At 32.6% G+C, this 21,916-nt stretch overlaps 1 protein-coding gene across 1 annotated transcript in view; it reads left to right on the forward strand.

Moving 5' to 3' along the window:
• Window positions 1–21,916, forward strand: part of plcg2 (phospholipase C, gamma 2) — a 38,437-nt gene that overhangs the window by 1,185 nt on the left and 15,336 nt on the right. Inside the window, 18 exon segments of the mRNA NM_001044968.1 lie at window positions 2,933–3,135; window positions 5,439–5,591; window positions 8,314–8,407; window positions 8,483–8,530; window positions 8,616–8,700; window positions 8,893–8,976; window positions 10,417–10,460; window positions 10,553–10,613; window positions 11,077–11,178; window positions 11,252–11,370; window positions 11,461–11,546; window positions 11,636–11,753; window positions 12,925–13,093; window positions 15,532–15,627; window positions 15,720–15,797; window positions 15,871–16,052; window positions 18,526–18,726; window positions 20,160–20,279. Of these exon segments, the coding sequence (NP_001038433.1) occupies window positions 2,952–3,135; window positions 5,439–5,591; window positions 8,314–8,407; window positions 8,483–8,530; window positions 8,616–8,700; window positions 8,893–8,976; window positions 10,417–10,460; window positions 10,553–10,613; window positions 11,077–11,178; window positions 11,252–11,370; window positions 11,461–11,546; window positions 11,636–11,753; window positions 12,925–13,093; window positions 15,532–15,627; window positions 15,720–15,797; window positions 15,871–16,052; window positions 18,526–18,726; window positions 20,160–20,279 (2,024 nt within the window). The 5' untranslated portion in view covers window positions 2,933–2,951.

Consider the following 21,916-nt stretch of genomic DNA (forward strand, 5'->3'; position numbering starts at 1 on the left):
ATAGGGCATTGTTCTTCTTTAACCCCGCAACATATGTAAAGGAAGTTTTTTTGCTCTCGACATTAAAGCTGATGTTGTGTAAGAATGTATAACTGTAAAATCCACAAAAGTTCAGCAAAAAATATAAAATTGATGATGGAAAAAAAAATCAAAACATATTTATTAATCAAGTTTTCATTGGTCAAGCCACAGGAATAAGCAAAATTCTGAATAATAATGAAGGTGTGATATAGTGGAATAAAATGATGTCTGAAACATTAAATGGACAAACAAAGAAAAAGCCAATAAATAAACCAAAATTTTAAAACTTTGCTCCCACTTTAACTTAAGTTACATCAACTACTATGTATAGTGACATTAAAATGAATAATTGATACTATGTAATTAATATGTAGATACAAGTATCTGAATAAAATGTATAGTTTAAAATACCTGTGTGTGATTATATTTTAATCAATTTCTGTACATCTAAATTTGCACCACTGAAGCTGCCTCTTATCTAGGGCTGTGTGTTATGGACAAAATATAATCTTTCAACAGCTGATTTGGGGGATAATAACAATTTATCAATCTTTAGCTGAGTGTGTTTTTGCTGGTTCCTGGTTTAGACCCGTCAATGACAGTTAAATATAACAAAATAATATAACAGCAAAAAGGTCGCTGGGTCAAACCTCGGCTGGGCCAGTTGGCATTTCTGTGTGGAGTTTGCATGTTCTCCCTATGTTCGTGTGGGTTTCCTCCGGGTACTCCGTTTTCCTCCACAGTCCATAGACATTCGCTACAGGTTAAATAATAAGCTAAATTTGTGTGAAAGAGTGTGTATGGGTGTTTCCCAGTGTTGGGTTGCGCCTGGTAGGGCATCTGCTGGATAAGTTGCTGGATAAGTTGGTGGTTCTTTCTGCAGTGGCGACCCCTGATTAATAAAGGGACAAAGCTGAAAAATGTAAGAATGAATAATTCTATTTTTGAAAATTATTATGGATAGTACGCAAACTGTGATCAATTTCAAGAATTGAATCAGTATCTCAGTCAGGTTTACAGTTCCCAAACAATAACATAACTGCCCACTGAACTACTTTATGTCTGCTGCCTGAACTGCTGCACATTTAAACCACATTAGTAAAAACTGACATGTTATCAAGAAGGAGTCAAACCTTATGCTAATTATGGCTGTAAATAACAGACAAATCCTCTTAAGGCACCTCACTATTTTTGTTCTCCCTTATTTACCCCTTTATTATGTTTTTTTACATCCCTCAAGGATTCTAGTGCTCAAAAACGGCACTTTAAAGCTTGCTTGAAATCAAAATGAGCAACGTTTATTTAGCTAGCTTGCATTGTTATTCCTAAGGTGAATATAATTAATCTGTGCAAGTTATTCACTAAAAAAGGTGTTTGTTTTGGTAGTCTTCAATTAAAGTCTCACTATTTGTTTCTGCATTTGGAGTAGTGGTCCTTCTGTTGGTGCCAACTGAGGGCTTCCTTAGCAACTGCATATTAATACCCTCTCTTAACTTTAGTTTGATTCGAAGGAATGATGTGCAAAAGAAAGCTCTGCCCCCTACTTAATATTCAGTTTCAGTTGGAAGTATATCAACAAACTGAAATAAAAGTCTTGCTGCAGAGTTTTGGTAATTTAGTACGTTGATGTAGTTCCAATAGAAAAAAAGGAATATTGAGTAGGGGTGGATTTTTTCCTATGCTCCTCCTCTCATCCTTGACTATTAGCAAACTAATATTTAGAGGGGTGTGGCTTGGCATATTTCAGCCAAGCCATCAAACTAACATCATCAGAGTAGCACTGCAATCCTAGAGTTGAAGAATATCGTTAGATTGGTTATTATGGTTGGTTATTGCCCAACTAAGCCTGGTTTCTCTCAAGGTTTCTTTTCTTCACTTTTGTCAATTGGTAAAGTTTTGTTGCTTGGTTTAGGACTTGTGTAGCTGCGCATCGATGGATCTGCTCTTTAGTGTTTGGACTTTCAAGAGTGAAAATTAAACCACACTGAACTGAACTAAACTGAACTTAAACTCTGAAAACTGGACTGACACTTTTTCAATTTAATAGAACTTCTTTGTTAGGCTGCTTTGACACAGTCTACATTGTAAAAGTGGTATAGAAATAAACATGAAGTAAACTGTATTTTTTATTAAACAAGCTGTTTTTTTTCAGTGGATTAACTTGCATGGATGAATTATTCATGTTAAGAAATCAAGTAAATTTTGATTTCACTCAGACTTTAATTCTCCTAAAATCAAAAGACTGTTAATATAGACTGAATGAACTTGTATAGATCTTACTGCATGTTAGCATGCATATTCTTTTCATGTTCATGATCTATTTACATCCATTTTGGTTTGTTGCAATTGGTTTTCTCAAACTGTTTGAGTTGCCTTAACTTTTTGGGTTTTACATTGTCCCTATACTAAAGTGGTAACACTTATTGTCAGTTTGAACACTGTTAAAACAGCAATTCCTACATCACCATAGATGATAAATATCTCTAAGCATAAGAGTATCCTACCAATAAAACTGTTTTACAATCCATGAACATTGTACTTTAACAGTTTGCCTTTGTTTATGGCACTATAGAGTAATAATAATAATAATAAACACTAACTTTTTTGTTACCCAGTGAAGAAAGTAAGTCCTACTGGTTTTTAAAACGACATGACAGAATTTCCATTTTTTGGGTGAACCATTTATTTAATATTTGATTAGATCCATGCAGTATCTTGACAAATTTGAATAGGAACCTGACCTGCGTGCTTTGATATTCAAAGTACAGACTTTTGTTTGCTATATAATTCAGCACAGAGAGCAAATGTGCCAAATAAGTGTCTACATTAATAGCATGTGACCATAGCGCACCTCCTGCCTGTCATATTTCGGTGATTGTCTTCCTGTGGTCGTGTGTGTTGTGTTTGTCAGTGTGTGGCCGGACGCAGAGATGGCGGGTCGCGCTCATCAGGGAGACCTGACCGAGTACAAGAAGAGCCTCATCAAGCGGGACTTGGAGATGGGGATAGTGATGACGGTGTACAGGCAGAGGATAGAGAGACTCACGGTGCAGGTCATTATGGAGACGCGGCAGGTGGCCTGGTCACGCACCGCCAACAAGACTGAAGGAGTGTGTGAGTGCCCACTTTTTAAGGGATTTAGGCTGTGTGTTTTATTTGAAATGTGTCCTGCTTTGCCATTTAAGCTGTAGGATGTATATTATAATATTTGATTTAGACATTAAAAATTATACTTTATTATGAAGTGTGTTCACAATTAAATGTGTTCAACCAAATATCTTTGCGTTCCATATATAAATATACAAATAGTTGAAGTCAGAATTATTAGCCCCACTGTTTATTTTTTTCTCCAAGTTCTGTTTAACGGAGAGAAGATTTTTGCAACCCATTTCTAAACGTAATAGTTTCAATAACTCATCACTAATAACTGATTTTTTTTAAATCTTTGCCATGATGATAATACAGAATATTTGACTAGATATTTTTCAAGACACTTTTAAACAGCTTAAAGTGACATTTAAAGGCTTAACTATATTAATTAAGTTAACTAGGCAGGTTAGGGTAATTAGGCAAGTTATTGTATAATGATGGTTTGTTCTGTAGACTATTGGAAAAAATATAGCTTAAAGGGGCTAGTAATTGTGACCTTAAAATGGCTTTTAAAATTAAAAACTGCTTTTATTTTAGTCAAAGTAAAACAAATAAGACTTTCTCCAGCAGAAAAAATATTATCGAGACATACTGTGAAAAAAATCCTTCCTCTGTTAAACATCATTTGTAAAATATTTGAAAAAGAAAAAAAGGGGGTCTAATAATTCCAACTTCAACTGTACATTAGTTTACTCAGTACTGAAGCCAGAAGTGTAAAAACCTGCTGATAAATAGATAAAGCCTAATGGTTTGAAAGAGGGTTGCAAAATAGAACCATTAATTTTAGGTATGTAATAATTCATGTAATAATAATAAAATAATGAGTATATTTTAGTATATAATAATTATAATAATAATTAGTATGTTTTGTGGCTGCACAGCATTTTTTTTTTGTTTTAAAAACAGTTTTACACTGAATGACATTTTAGTATGGTAAATCATACAAAAAATTATAATAGCCATTTTTTTTCACTAAAAAACCCTTAATCAAACAGAACAATCAATCTACCAAAGCATAAATGTGCAGAAATATAAATACTGAATTCTGAAATAACAAGATAAATATTTTGTTTTAATGCCTTTTTTGTCCTTGACCTATATATCAACATTACATTTTTAAAGCAATCTATTTTTCTATAGAATATGAAATCTGATAATCAAATGTGTTATTAATAATATTAAATAGCAAACGTCAGTCTAAGGCACTCAAAAAATGTGGAAAAAATATTCAAAAGCCTGTATAAATATATTTGTCCCAATTTTTTGAGTGCCTTGAACTGACTTTAGCAGTTTATACTGATGAATCCCTCACCAAAAGAGCACTGACACATCATTTAAGCTACCTCTGAGCACATTTTGTTCACTTTTGTATTATTGTTATGAAGGTTGGAAACAGTTGTGCTACACAATAATGCACAATTTACAATCTAATTAGTATGTTTGACCAAATTATGAATTTATCAGTAAAAACAAAGTACTTTTACCAAACTTTTCAACTGAAATGTAAAGTCATTAGGAAGAGTGAAATGTAGTAGATACAAGTTTGCAACATTAAAAAGTTATTTAGTGTCAACCGAAGGAAAATAAGATGTAACATGATCATGTAGGAAAAGACTATAGTGGTGTGACCAGTAGACTCAATGTCTATTGTCAGTAAATGTAGATCCATCACACCCGCCTTTCTCACCCTCTGAGGTGGCACTTGCACAGTCACTACAAACACTGATGAACCCTATTTTTTCTCCTCACCACCTAATCAGTCTGTTGCTCCTTTTGCTCATAACTGTGAAAGCTTTTACTTTATTTACATTTTTGAAAGTTTTGATATAATATGCCCAGCACTTTGCTATGCCCTTTTTTATATATGTAATGACATATTTAGTTTAAAACACAAAAATATATATTATAATATATATTTAGTAAATATAAACTTTATTCAATATATTGACTAAAGTTAAATATAATATATATTTAAGTTTTAATTATTATTTTTTATTTTATTTTTTTTATTTGCAATATTATTATTTGCCTAAATGTCTTTTTGAACTTTTATATTTCAGTCATTTTAGTAAATCAGCTTTAGTTTTCATACGCAATGTTTTCAATACAATTATCCATCACAAATTATATTTTATTTTATTTATTTATCAACTTTGATTTCAAGTAATAGAAAATATTTTAATTAGGATGTAGTAACAACAACATCAACACTAACTTGATCTACTTGATTTATTACTGTAATCTTATCATGTATCTCACTTTTGCAGTGGACATTTTTGAAATCCGGGAAGTACGACCAGGAAAAAACTCCAAAGAATTTGATCGCTTCAAGGACCACAAAGATAGAAATACAGACCCAAACACATGCTTTACCATATTCTACGGCTCTCAGTTTGTTCTCAACACTCTCAGTCTGGGAGGTAAGTGAATCCTCTTGTACATATTACACATTGTAAGTTACCATTGTTTAAAAAAATCTCCGCAAATTTAATTCCATCATATGTCACGTGTTATGCTACACCATATATCATGATATATGTAAGCTACACAAAACTTGCGTAATTTAATTTCACCAAAACGCACAGTTTGATCATGTCAGTTATTGCAGAATAACTGTTAACTGTTAGTGTCTCTGCGTACTAAAGAACTTACTGCATCAACATGTTAAAACTGCACTTTTAAAATGGTTTAACATGGTCAAACTGTGTGTATCTGTGTACAATAGAAATGTGTTTTTTTTTTTAAAGTTCTGCCTTACCTTGGTCAAACTGTGTATAAACAAATTTAAGAAATGCTTTCAAAATTGCCACCTCAACAGAATCAAACTTTGAAATAATGTACATAATGAAAATAAATAGTATTTCATAGGCACAGCTGGTTTAAAGTCTTTTATCAAATATAATGCACTTGACATGTATTTATAATTTAACACGATTAATCATTTTTTTTCGTTTAATTCATGTACCTAGTGCTGAGAGGCTATAATAATTGTATGGGCTTTTAAAGACCCCCATTCTGCCCTTAAATTGATTTGGCAGACCAAACTGTAAGTTGATAGTTTGACGGATGGAAGTATCCACCTTGTTTACTACATCACATAGGCCTGCGTCAGCCTGATGGTGGCGCTACAGAAATTTAGCATCATTTGATAAAAGTTTTCTAAAGTCCTAGAATTTTGAAAAAGATCCTAGCCAAGGTTTCTCTCTGAACCTCTGTAAAACCACTGCCATTTCATTGTACGCTGGTGCATTTTTCACCATAAAAAAAATTATTGGCCATATTAGCATTTTTTTGCCGCATTTCAGAAAAATGATTTCCATCCACACTATACAGCATACTGTAAAGCACATGATATGCTACGCTGCCTACTTGCCACCTAATAAAGGCTGATTTATACTTCTGCGTCAAACGCACTCATAGCCCTACGCCGTGGCCGTCAGCGTCTCTGACATGCACCTCTCAAAAAGTGTAACTAAACGTCGCAACGACGCGCAACGCAACGCAAGCTCTGTGATTGGTCCGCTTGGTATCGCTGACGAGTCTGGGCGGGGCCGAGAGCCGTGCGAGTTGTGCGAGCCCGATGGAGCGATTGTTTACAAGTGTGGAGTCCCGTGAAGGAGCTCCGGATGGAAAGTTTTGTTTAGTGTTTACCTCATAGTTAAAGTTGTTGCATGTCCGCCGGTTCCTGCCTCAAAATGAGCGAGTTTGAACCACTTGTACATCCCAGAAGCGGTCAGAAAGAACAAAACACAGGCGAAGAAACTCGATACAGAGACACATTAACACCTCACTGCCAACTAGCGTTTTGGAAGTGTTAATGCAGACCAACAGAGACAGCGCGCAGAAGTATAAATGCACAGCTACGCGCGTTGCATGCGCTTTTGGTTATGCCGGTCACTTGACGCAGAAGTATAAACCAGGCTTTACTTAGCTGGGGACTATTTTCAGGCATTGCTTAATATCATTGGGCTTGCAGTCAGTTTAACAGTTTTACTCTAGTACAGTTGTAAAATCAGTCCATTTACCCAAAAAAGTAAAACGTTCTTTTAAGGCTTACAGTATGTAAATGCATTTTGCTTTCTTGTTAAATAAAACAGGTATTCTCTTCTTTGTCTGGTTAAAATTGACTGTCAAATGAAGAACTTAGCATTTGTTTAATGTTGTGGGTAATATCATTGTGCCTGCAGCTATGGTATGGCAGCAAAGTTGCTTGGTTATATAGTATAGTTTCTAGCTACTGTACATCGGCCTAGAAAATTGCAACCTTTCATTTTCCTTCAGTCTTAGTACACAATATAAATACACAAGAGTCAAGCTTTAAAGATGCAAAAATTGTCAAAATGTTTTTGAAATTCGAGAGAGATGCTAACGGTCTAATCTGATTCAATGATTTATGCTAAGCTAAGCTAAAAGTGCTCTTCAGACCTTAAGATTGGCTGAATGCATTAAAAAAGGGCAAAATGACACACAGTCTCTAGTGGAGTTGTAAAATCAGTCTATTTGCCCAAAAATCATTCATTTAAAGCTTATGGAAATGCATTTTGCTTTCTTGTGAAAAAACAAGTATTCTCTTCTTTGTCTGGTTAAAAATGACTGTCAAATGACGAACTTGATGGAATCCTTAAATCAATGGAACAAAAGCTAGCTAACACTGTGCCTAAAATCATTGTGCCTGCAGGCATGGTACAGCAGCAAGGTTGCTTAATTATAAATAGTATAGTTTCTAGCTACATCAACCCAGAAAATAGCACACATTCATTTTATGTCGGTCTTAGTACATGATGTAAATACAGAAGAGTCAAGCTTTAAAATGACAAAAGTTATCAAAACATTTTTTCAATTTGAGAGAGATGCTAATGTTCTAATCGGATTCAAGGATTTACGCTAAGCTAAGCTAAAAGTGCTCCCTCCAGTCCTGAAGATCGCATTAAAAAATGGCAAAATGACAAACGGTTTAACTCTAGTGGAGTTGTAAAATCAGTTTATTTACCCTTTAAGGCTTATAGAAATGCATTTTGCTTACTTGTGAAAAACATGTATTCTCTTCTTTGCTGGTTAAAATTGACCGTCAAATGAAGAACTTGATGTAGTCCTTAAATCAGAGGAGCAAAAGCTAGCTAACGCTGTTTGTTTTTTTCACAGCTGATTCGGTGGAAGATGCAGAAAAATGGCTGACAGGATTGGAGTTACTCAGAGATGAGACACTGGCAGCTCACACACCAGAGATTATAGAGAGGTACACACACTTACAGATAGTGTATCCTTAATCTGTAAAACAAATCATGTACTGGTTTCTTTTTCTCTTCTGTAGTTGGCTGAGGAAACAGATGTATTCAGTTGATCAGACGAAGAAAAACAGGTTCTCCTCTTTCTCTTTCATATATTTTCCACCGGTATCACTGTAGTTTCTGTTTCTTCCTTCACGCTGTTTCCATCTCTCACAGCATCACCATGAAAGAGCTGAAGTCCCTTTTGCCACAGATGAACTTTAAAGTACCTTGTGGACGCTTTTTGAAGGACAAATTTGCGGTATGAATGAAACATTGTATACATTATCTTAACGGAAGTACTGTACATGCTTTGCATCTTATGGAAAATTGTAGGGCTGCAGAGCAGGAACTTTATCTTCCCTTAGGTTTGGATAATGGTCTGTGTTTATACACAAGTTGTAATATTTTCTTGTAAAACTCAATATTAGTGTTTTCAAATATTTTCTTTCAGGCATTGGGAGCAAAGAAGGAGGTCCTGGATTTTGAGCAATTTCACAAATTTTACAATTCTTTGATATTTGAGAACCAAAAGTCGGTAAGAGTGCAGTTTAGCTCTGTATGTAATGCAGTTACAGTTAAATGCAATTTGTTCAAAATATTTTTATAGACATTTCTACTGCCAGTGCTGTATTTTTTTATTTAAATAAAGTTAAAACTATTCTCAAGAAGAATGGACATTTGCAAACAGTATTATATACATTTTAGTCTATACAAATAGCATAATAAAAACACTATACTAAAATAGTGAAATTTTACAATGAAAAAACAAAAGATTGTTAGGCTCGTAGCCAGCCTGGTAAGAGGAATGGTTATTTTTTCTCAAAAAGTGGACCTTTTTGCAGTTATCTTTTTCTATTTAATTAAGAGATTAAAATACATTTTAAGCACTATTTTTAGCTGCATTACCTTGTTGGATGGTCATCATAACCACACTTTTTAATATACCAAAAATACTTCCGAAAGATTTATGATAAATAAATGTGAAATACTACTCATTTTTAAAATACAAATTTATTACATCATATATTATTAAAAAAGGAATCTGTTAAAGTTTTAAATTAGAAACTGTAGCCTATTGTGTCATTTATTAGGCAAATAACAAACTGGCCAGCACAATCAACCTTTCCCCGTCAGAATTTGGCCATTTAAATTTAAAAAAAAAAATTAAAACAAAGTAATAATAATGTAGTTTCACAATTTTTCTTCTAAAAAATTACATTTAAAAATTCTTGGATAACAACAATAAACAAAGTAGTGTTCAAATCAATATTATTTATCAAAATTAATCATATATTTATCAATATATCATATCAATATTAATACTAGCCGCTTTTGGTGCTTCACACCTTATTATTGCTCATTTTTTGTTCCAAGAATAGGTCTTGAAAAGATTTAGAATAAAAGTTACATGTAAAAGGTTTTCTCTGTTTTAAAAACAATGCAGTAGCGACTTCTCCTATGTCAGATTGTAAAATGAAAATATTTTTTAGCATTGGCCAAAACTGATTAGCTGAAGTCACACTGAAGCAACAGCTAACAGAGTTCTTCCAAACCACCCGAACCCCCCTGGCTACGTGCCTGCAATATATATATATTAACATGTCATTTAAATAAACTGCATTTATTTGAATACAGTACTGCTACAATAATTTGCAGTAGAGCAATTTTATTTTTTTTACCTAAAATATATATTTCTCCTACATGAATATAAACTAATGTAAACTCTATATTATGCAATTAAAAAGGATTTTTACAATATATTTTAAGATGTCAATTATTATTATTTTTTTTATTTTATATAATTATTTTTTAAATAGAATTTTCAGCATCAAAATAGTTTTTTTCTGTAAATTTTGATGAATGAAAAGCTTAAAATAATAGCATATATTTAAACAAGCTTTTTAAACAATGTTAAAATCTGTACAGTTATTTTTGATTGTGTATCATAATTAATTTATGTTGTCGGTCTTGTTAGATTTTAGATGAGTTTAAAAAGGAGACGTGTGCTTTCATACTGGGGTAAGAAATTAAATTTTCATTTTTTCAATAATCTTTATAAACATGTAATATATTCTACTAATGTTATGTGTTTTCTATATTTTTATCTGCAGTAATGGTGATCAGCCTATTCAACTCAGTGATTTCCAAAGGTTCCTTTTATATCAGCAAAGAGTAAGGCTGACAAATATTCATGTCTGTTCATCTTTCTCACACACACACACACACACACACACACACACACACACACACACACACACACATGTACAGTATATGTTGATATTGGTGATTTACAGGGACTTTCCATTGGCGTAATGTATTTTATACAGTAAAAAGCATAATACAATATATAGCCCAATACAATACAGTTATATAACCTAGCCCCTAAACCCAATACTCACAGAAAACCTGTGGCCAAATTTGAATGTCAGAAACTTTAAGTATAATTTTTAAGCATTCAGAATTACAAGGACATCAGGCATGTCCTCGTAAACCACTGTAAAAGTGTACAACTAGGTCATACCCATGTCATTCTACAAAAAAACTGTCCTTGTAAACCACAAAACACAGATTGTCAACTACTGTATACCTGCTTCATTCAGACACTCACTGTTATTAAAAATGCTGTATTTTGCAGGAGACTTGGGCTAACAATCTGAATCAAGTCCGAGAGTTAATGACCATCTTCATCGACGACACCATGAGGGAAACCAATGATCCTGCATTTATCCTTGAAGAGGTACAGCTTCTTGACAGATTTATTTATCTTATATTCATTTATACTGGTAGCTGACGTGTTTCTGTCTCTTCAGTTCCTCAGTTTTCTCTTCTCCAAAGAAAACCAAATTTGGGATGACAAGTTTTCCGAGATTTGCCCACTGGACATGAACAATCCTCTGTCTCACTACTGGATCAACTCGTCTCACAACACGTCAGTGCTGCTGCTCTTCATGCTGCTTCTCCTCATCGTCATCTACTTCCTGTGTTACTTTATGTGTTGCTCTTTTTTTTTTGCTCACAGATATTTAACTGGAGATCAGCTGCGTAGTGAGTCTTCAACAGAAGCGTATGTGCGCTGTCTGAGGCTGGGCTGTCGCTGTGTTGAATGTCAGTGGATCTCACTAATTCTTAATAAAATATTATTTATTATTCTGTCAAACTAAGTGTTCATGTTCATGTTGCTTTCTTTATTTCAGTGGACTGCTGGAATGGTCCAGAGGAACCTATTATATATCACGGCTGGACCAGAACCTCCAAGATAAAGTTTAAAGATGTGGTGAAGGCCATCAATGATCACGCTTTCGCAACATCTGAGTTAGTCAAACACATACACAAACACTTTTTCTGTGTTGTTTTGTGTTAAGTGGGTCAGTTTTACAAAGCCTTTCAAGAACACGTCCTAGTTACTGTATATTCTACCAAAAAAAATAAAAAATTCAAAGGAGGACTAATATATCTGACTTCAACTGTATATTGAGTGTCCTGGTGGCGCAGTGGGTAGCACAATTGCCTCACAGCATTTCTGTGTGGAGTTTGCATATTCTCCAGTGTTCATGTGGGTTTCCTTCAGGTGCTCTGTCCAAAGATATGCGCTATAGTTTAATTGAATGAGCTAAATTGGCCGTATGTGTGTGAATGAGTGTGTATGGGTTTTTTTCAGTGTTGGGTTGTGGCTGGAAGAGCATCCACTGCGTAAAACAGATGCTGGATAAGTTGGCGGTTCATTCCTCTTTGGCGACCCCTGATTAATAAAGGGACTAAACTAAAAAGAAAATGAATGAATGATTTACATTTATTTTTGGATTTATTTTTGGATTGTCACACAATTTATATAGTAAAAAGCTAGTTTCTCCCCTTAAGTTTGCGTTGTTGTAGCAATAATGTCTTAAATATAACAAATTTGGGTTGAAGTAAGTATTTTGGGTTTTCTCATTTCTAATTAAATTGCAATCACAATTTATATAAATCTTAATGTTCCTAAAATAGCCTTCATTTTCTTTATGCACTGGCAGATTTTATTATTCATTGATTTATTTGATTTGGAGAATAAATGTGACTTGCATAAGTATGACTTGCATGCCTATGGTAATTCAGTTATTTTTATACACAGTATTAATGTACAATTCTCAGTATTAATAACCAATAACTATGACTTTTGTCTTAATAGACTCCTAATTTGCTGTTTGTTAACAGTATTAATAGTAAATAACTATTAATGTAAAAGTTTTGATATTGGTAAATGATTTTGGTATTAGGGATGTAGGAAAAAATAGTTTTGATGCAAAAAGTTTTATAAGTACTAATAAACAGTAATATCTTAATAATAGGCAAGTAAAAAGCTACTAGTTAACAGTACCATTGGGTACTTAAACAACTGTGAATACAATTACTGGTATTCCTCATGATAATAAAAATAACAAGCTATTTACATACCATTTTCGTATTTCTGGAAATGCAAATTGTTTTCGGTGTCCACTGTTGTCAGGTATCCTGTGGTGCTGTCCATAGAAGAACACTGTGACGTCAAGCAACAGAAAATGATGGCTCAGGTGTTCAAAGATGTTTTCCAGGACAAAATCCTGATGGAACCTCTGGAACCAGAAGCAGAACAACTGCCATCACCAACCCAGCTCAAGGGCAAGATCATCATTAAGGTAAAAAAGCTCTTTCTGTTTGCAATGTGACACATACCTCTAGCCATATTTATATTCACATAATTTTAATTTGCATTTTGGGATATCACGTGGATTGCAAATACATGAATAGATAATTTGTGCACAATTATACAGAAAGACCTTCAAATAAACTACAATGGAAACGGATGTAACAAATAAATTCCTCGAAAAGCAGTTCCTCAAAGCTGTTTTGGCAAATCATGTGATTGCATAACTGGACTAACATGTTTTTAGGTCCCTGAGCTAAAATCTATCATCAAAATTATTTGCTTAAACAACTTTGCAGACTTGAAAAAGAATGTGTGCTCCAACCTATACCTTTGCCTCTGACAACAAGATAACGCAACTTTTTTTTGCATGTTATTAATGCAAACAAATGATAGATTTTTCATAAAGAATGAAAGGGTTGTATTATGATTATTTTTATTCGATGTATTGTAAGGTGTACCCAGAATCTGTCTGTGGAAATTTGGCTCAAATTAAACCACAGATTATTAACTATACCGCACTGTCAATGGCCAGTAAATTGTCCGGAAGCAAAAACACTCCATTTGTGTGTCTCTTTAAATGCAAATGAGCTGTTGCTCCACACCCCTTTTTCAGTAGAGGGCGGTGCCTTTACAGCTTGTGCATTAGCAGCAACAAACAACACACTTAAATGCATTTTAAAGTCTTGTCGGTTTAAGCTCTTGATATATTATAGCAAATTTTTAGCAAACAAACACTGAATCGATTCAAACTCATCACACTTGAAAAAACATAGGTACCTAGGAAAACAATTCAAAAGAGTGAAAAGCTAACAAATAATCCTGCACAAAAAGATCAATAATTGCTCTAAAATGTATTAAATGTAACAGTGTTGCCAACTTAGCAACTTAACAACCCTCTTAGCGACAAATTTTTAAAAAGCGACTAGCGACAAATCTAGCGACTTTGTGTGTTACTGGAGATTTTTGTAGACTCTCATGTGTCCATACTGTACCGTCATTACTCTTATCAACGAGCTGCAGGTGATGCCATCAGCCCTTCCCCCGCCTCAGAGCACTGACATGCGGCCCAGTCCTTATTTATGAGTCTCTCCTACCTGCAGCCTGAGAGCAGATCACTCCTCTGCGTACTGACAGTAAATGATTTAGCACCGGTGTGAGATATTTCTATTTTAGAGACAAACCAATCTGCTTCTCCCTTATTTAAATAATTTAATTTGACCATTTATTCATTTCTTGTTTACAATCAGATATTTTAGTGGCAGTTTCTAAACTTTATTATCCCTGGGAAATACTGCAAATTCAATAAACATCTATATTATATAAATGTTCCTTTATTAACCATAGGCTCTTGAACAAACAAAAACGGTAGAACGTGATGACATCAGTAATATGCAAATTAATGTATGTTGTAATCTAGCGACTTTTAGCGACTTTTTCGGCAGAGCTTAGTGCTTTGTCTTTGAAAATAGTTGGTAACACTGGTAACAAAGATTAAATGTGCGAGCACAAAAAGCACATCACATGAGCGCTAAACTGATCTCTCTTTTAGGTCTGTGAAAGGCAATGTCTAGAACTGCAATATTATGATGAATTCTGGCCGATACTGATAACCAAGAACTACATTTAAAGACCGAATACCAATACTTTGGCTGCTAAACACAAAACTTGATATAATTTATGTCAGAAATTGATTACCAAATCTAAAATTTGCAAATAAATATAGTGAAACGATTTTTTGAACACCTTAACTAGCAATAAAATAAAAGATGTAAGAAATAACTTGTTTAGGAGTTACTTTGTGCTTTGCAGATCATTTTATAGTTCCAACCAGGGCTGCACGGTATTGGAAAAATCTTATATTGCAATATTTTATTTTTCTGCAATAAATATTGCGATATGAATACAGTTTCACAAGATAGTTAAAATGGCACTATTTGATGGTTTCCGGGCAGTCTAACAGTATTCAGGTACAGAAATTGAATAATCACAATGCAAAAAATGCTTTACTTATTTGCTTTGTCTCGTTTCTTGTCCAAATATCTAAAAAATTGTAGATCAGTTTTGTCAGAAGACAAAAGAAAGAAGAAATAAGGCAAAATTATAAGTTTTTCCTTAAAACAAGCAAAATTATTTGCGAGTGGAGTAAAATCTTGTTTTTTGCTGACTAGAATGATGAAGAACAGTTTTTTTCATTAGAAACTGAATTGGAAATGATGTTTTTTAGTATAGTCGTGAACTGAGGTGGGCCGGTCTTGAAACTCGAGGCTTGAAACTCCAGGGCTGAAAAGAAGTCCCACTCTGGCCCTGGAATCGATATATTGTGCAGCCCTAGTTCCAACAGCATTATTAACTAAAAGAGATTGAAAGTATAAAAACTTACTAGGATCCCTTTCTTTATACAATTCTGAATCAGAGTTTCTTTAACAGCACAAAAAACTGAACATCGATCAGACCTTTGGCAGAAAGGACCTTCGAAAAGGAGATAAGCAAGGAGAGCTCTTCATCTGGGATCCAATAGATGAGGTTCTAAACTTCCTTCTCTGATTGTTTCATCTTGGCTTTCAGTTTCATCACTATTAATATTATCATTTCTGCTGAACTGTGTTTGTGTTCAGAGGTGGTACAGGCACTACTGTGTGATTGAGAATAAAACGCTCTATTATGCGGAGGAGAATGATGAAGAGGAAGAAAAGGTGAGTCTGCACTTCAGAATGAGATTCAGGTTAACAGTGGCACAAATGAAGTCTGATTGAGACTTCTTCTCAGTCGGTCCAGTCTTGCACGGAGCTTCATCAGTCTGAGCCGTGGTTTCATGGCCGGATGTCCGAGGGCCGAATGACTGCAGAAAGACTGCTGCAGGAATACTGTGCTGAATCGGGTGGAGTTGATGGAACATTTCTGGTTCGGGAGAGTGACACCTTCGTAAATGATTGCACACTTTCATTCTGGTAATGTAGATCTCATATAAGAAGATGTTTGTTTGTTTGCATTTGCAAATATTGGTTTTATTTTATTTAATATTTTCAAATTTATAAGGAAAAAGTGTCGTTATGGATGTGACACTTTTCCGTTATGGATGTGACAGCTGTGAAATTGCCACTTGTGTTATTTTGGCAAATTAAAAAGTAGAGTTTAAAACACTGACAGAGACATTAATGAGTATTTTTAAAGTACTGTAAAATACTTGCTTACAGAAACAGTTTCTGCGTTTTTTATGTAACTTGGTGAAAAAAATTTTTTCATGGCAAAGTCGACATTTGCACGGAATTGCTTATATATATATATATATAGTAAGTGATAAGTGTTAGCATTTATCATCATATAGACAGACAGAGCCTCCATAATTCTGTGATTCTCCAATCAAGCAAATGTCGCAAAATTTTGTGTAGTATTGTTTTTTATTGCCACATATTTTGGATGGTCGGGACACTGTTCAAATTCCTGCCACACCACAGTGCACCATCTGTATAGTTTAACATTAAAAACAAAGTATTCATGAATAGAAAATGCGTGCCGGGTGTACAAAGCCTCAAGCTGTTAATACACGCTTGTCATCTAGCGTGTGATCCGTGTCATGTGACATTATCGTACCGTACATTCAAAGCCTGTTTGAACTAGGCCACATGAGTTTATCACTTGCTAAACTTCTACATATTGTATATATATGCATCCTGTTGTCATATGTGTAGCCCCCCCCAACCCCACTCTCTCTTTCTTCCTCCCTCGCTCACACACACACACAGACACACATACTGTAAGCATGTATGCTCTGCATCATGTCCTCCAATGTGTTCAAACAGCTGTCCAACAACACGGATGCATTATTTTCCTTTTGGTTTAATTTTCAAATATGATACAGCAGCTTTAGTGGTAAAGTCTAGTTTCTCTGTTTAGATAAATTACAGAAATCAATGATTGTCAAGGTCCAAAACTGTATAAAGATTTAAGAAGTGTCAATTTGTGTATATATTCTCAGAAAAACAATAAAATAAATGCTGTGAAATTTGCTGCAAACTTGACACTTAATTGATCATTTTAGTCGCTAAAAATCTGTTTTGTTTTGCCTTTTTGGTGAAATCCTGGAGGGACTGGATAGAATACTTATACTAAGAGAAACAAAATATGAATGATCTGAAAATCTTGAAAAATAAAATAAAAATCTAATTGTTATCATGAATTGAGTAAAATAAAATGTACTCATCCTCAAAGCCTTTAGAGTTTACTTTTTTGGGGGTTGCTGTTGAACATAAAAGGTGATATTTTGAATGAGTTGGTAACTCGCAGTTGTTAACTTTTATAGAGATTTTGTCCCCTAAAATGGCAGTCAATGGGTACTGATTACCAACATTCTTCAAAATTTCTACTTTTGTGTTCAACAGAAGAAAGAAATAATAGTTTGGAACCACTAGAGGGTGAGTACATTTTCATTTCTCTTTTTTTATCACCCTGACATTATATTTGATTTGGTAAAACCACAGAATAAACACATTGTCACATTTAATTTGAATTATATATTCGTATATACAAAAAATCCTATTTGCTAATTTAATTATTTCCCTTTTCTTTTACAAAATTGTCTATTTGTTTGAACTTTGCTTATTGTTTTAAACAATCAATTAATGTATTGAAAAAAAAATACTAAAATGACAGCAAACTGTATTATTAGATACATTAAAAATAAGTGGGGAAAAACAGAAATTAAGTTTAAACTGACATAATAGTATGCTTTGACTAACTACTATAGTGTCTTTTTAAAGGAAATGTTGTATATTTTTGAAGATTTGTATAGATAGCATATAATTGTTATACAGTGCTCAGCATTATTGAGTACACCACCTGAAAATGAGTATTTTTTTAAATCAATTTCTACGTGAATATAGGTAACTTATATTAGTAATATAAAACTAATATATTGCATATTAGTGCATTTGAACCAAGCAGATTTATTGAGCAGAGATATTTATTAAAATTATATTTTAGTCACAGAACATTTTTAGAAATGGAAAGATAATTTCAAAATTCATTTCAATTCATACAAAATATTGCAAAAAGTTTACAAAATACAACATTTTAACAAAATTGTATTGCTATTTTTGAAAATGTTATTTAATATTTTCCCTATAAAAAAATGGGCTACTAATTTATAAACTGTTATTGTAAGTTATTCTGTTAGATAAGCTCCAGATTTGGTTTTCGCACTGACTAAACTAATGTATGTATATGCACATATATAATGCAGAGCATCCTATAAAAAATGTATTTAAATGAAAGACTTGTGAGTGGTGTACTCATATATGCTGAGCACTATATATATCATAAGGTCCTGTATGAAAAGAATGTCCCTATTGATTCTTTTTAATGACTGTATTCTTTGGTCATGCACAGATTTTTTTTCTAGAATTGTCTGTTTGCTGCTTCTAGGCGCAGCGGACGAGTTCAGCATTGTCGAATCCGTTCCTGCTTGGAAGGAGGACACACAGTTTATTTCCTGACAGAAAACCTGCACTTCCCCAGCGTGTATGCTCTCATCTATTATTACAGAGACAACCTGCTCCGCTGTCAGGATTTCAACCTGCGCCTCACCGAATATGTGCCTAAACCAGACACGCACCAGTTGGAAGGGTGAGTCAAAACTTGATACCAGAGACTAAAATTAACATTCATATGAACCCGATGATAACAAAAATAGGTCTTGGCAAGTGTATGAAACAGAGTTGCTTGGGAGTTTGCTGATAATTATTTTAATAAGTCTAATAATGCATGACAACACAGTATGTTTTCGATTCAAATATTATACCATGTTTTTCGTGAAAGGTTATGAGTCTTTTATCATTTAAAAAACAATAATATTAGTTTTGTAATTTTACTGTTATTGGATAAAATAATAATAATATTAGTAATAATAATAATATTAATATATACATATACATAACAAAAATCATAATAAAATATAATATAATAATATGTATAATTTGTGTTATTATTATAATTATTGTTATTATTATTATTATTAATAATAATAATAATAATAATAATAATATTATCATAATAAAGTTGTTCTACTTTACAATAGTTTTTGCGATATTTTTCTTTGATTTTTGTAATTTTATTATTTGATCAAATATTAATTAAAAATGTCAATAATTCTTCATACTATGATTATATAGAATAAAATTATTCTCCGTTCTCTATACAGTTTACAGTGTACTCTATACATTATACAGTGATATTTCTTCATAGATTTAATTCATAACTATTATTATTTTATTGTTATTATATTAAATTATATTATTTGCATTCAGAATTTGAATAGTGATGATAATAAATATAATAATGCAATTTATTTTATTTATCCGACTATGATTATATTAAACATTTAATAATGTTAAATACAGTTAAGTAGTATTTTAAAATGTTTATTAATTTAATCTTAACAACATAATTAATATTAATATTATTAACTATTGTCATGAATAATAATAATAATAATAATAATGCATTTATTTTTATGAATATGATTATGTAAATTACTATTATTATTGTAAAATATGTACAGTATCTTTATTGATTAAAGTCTAATAGTTATAAACAGTAATAGTTTATTAAGGCCTAGATATTTAGCATTATATTAATTAAAAAGCATTACTGTGAAATGGCTAACAGTATTGTAGCGGATTACTAATTTGTTAATTTTTTAATAATTTACATGCATTTAACCAAATTATTCTACTTATTATTCTGCTATTATCTCTCTCTTTCTTTCTCTCTCTGTCTCTCTCTCTCTCTCTTTAAATAAATGCATATTTACTTTCACGACCCGCAAAAAATGATCCCAGGCCAGTACATTCACAATCAGAGTTTGTGTCCGTCAGCAGGTGTTGTTTTTCGGAGTGTTGTTTTAGGTCTTCTTCTGCTTGGCACTCATAAACAGCCTGATGGTGTTCACCACATCCCGGCCAACAGGGCTGCAGAAGAGCACGTGGTCAAGCTCACGCTTACAAACAAGCATCTGCAGGCGCAGCACTGACATGAAGCTGTGGTTTTGTTGTCTATAGGTGGTTTTACAGTAACTTGAGTCGGGGTGAGGCGGAGGACTATCTAATGCGGATCCCTCGAGACGGAGCCTTCCTCATCAGACAGAGAGAGGATTCAGACTCGTATGCCATCACATTCAGGTGCTACTCTTTACAAATCCTCAATGCAAATATACGGCAGAAAATGCTTTGAATTAAATGTGAATTTAAGGCAGGTTGCAGGTGAATAGGTAAAACAAAAAGTCTATTTCCAGATTTTTCCAGTTATTCCTAATTTTTAATTGTTCACATGAACAAATTGCACACATTTTTAGTATTCTAACAAAAACTTAGTATTTGATTTTCTAAAATGTTACGTTTGAATATGCAAATTATTTATTATTATTTCTTTAAGAATGCACTAATTTGCATACATTATTAGCGCAGAAATCTAAACATTAAATAAAGTTGGGTTCAAACATGTGAACATTTTTTTTAACATTGGAGTCAAAGGTTGTTTTTTAAAAAAATAATTTTTGGAAATCTCTTCTTTTAATTCAGAATTATGCAAACAGACAGACATACTATACAATTTTCATTTTGTTTTGTTGATTAAAATGTGGCATATAATCAGGTAAATTATGTATGCAGAAATCCCTCAGTAAAAATATAATATTGAATATAATGTATTTCCCAGTGATGGGTTGCAGCTGGAAGGGCATTCGCTGCGTAAAAACGTGCTGGATAAATTGGTGGTTCATTTCGCTGTGGCGACCCCGGATTAGGGACTAAGCCGAAAAGAAAATGAATGAATGAATGAATGAATGTAATGTATAAAATAAACATAATATAATTATACAATACAGATATGAATAAACTGATAAAGTTTGGTTTACAGTATGTAGGATCCTCTGAGATAGAGATTTATGGCTCAGTGCAGGGGAAAAAACTCATTTTGAGAATATGTGTAAAAAAATGGTTAAAAATATGAATTGTGTTTGAAATCTAATTAGTTGATTTCAAGTGCAAGAAAACATGTATATTAAAGTTTTATTGAAATATTAAAGTTGTATTTAGTATATAGTATATACTTAATATACCATAGTTTATATTTTATTTTGTTTTATGATTGAGTTTACCATGTAAACTGTTTTTAATTATTGAAAATTCAATGCAAATTGTATAACTACTTATTGTTTTCTGTATTTTAATGAGGGTTTAAGTCAGATTAATAGAATTAATTATTTCACATATTATTTATTTTCACAACAACTTAATTATGCACTTAATATTATTTCTGTATAAAAAATAAAAATAAAAATTGGTCAAAAGTGTTTAGGTTAGTAGAATTTTTAAATGATTTAAAATAAGCTTATCCTGTTCAGCAAGGCTGCATTTATTTAATCAAAAATACAGTAAAAATATTAAAATTGTGAAATGTCATTGCACTATAAAATAACCGTCCAAAGGTTTTCATTTATCTTTTAATTTAATAATTTATTCCAGTGGTTTTAATGATGAATTTTTAGCTTAATTACTCCAGTCTTCAAAGTCACACGATCCTTCAGAAATCACTTTATTTATGGTAATACTAATAAAAGCAGTAATGACTGGAGTAATAATTTCATCTGAAACTACATATAATATAAAAGCAGTTATTTAAATAAATTTTTTTAATAAATATTTAAAAAAATCTTGAATAATAATAATTATTATTAAATTATTAATATTTATGTATTATTTTTTTAAAACTTTATCGGAAAACCCACATAAGCATTTTTGAGTTTTTAATATTTTAT

The sequence above is a fragment of the Danio rerio genome, chromosome 18, assembly GCF_049306965.1.
Source record: "Danio rerio strain Tuebingen ecotype United States chromosome 18, GRCz12tu, whole genome shotgun sequence".
NCBI lineage: Eukaryota > Metazoa > Chordata > Actinopteri > Cypriniformes > Danionidae > Danio > Danio rerio.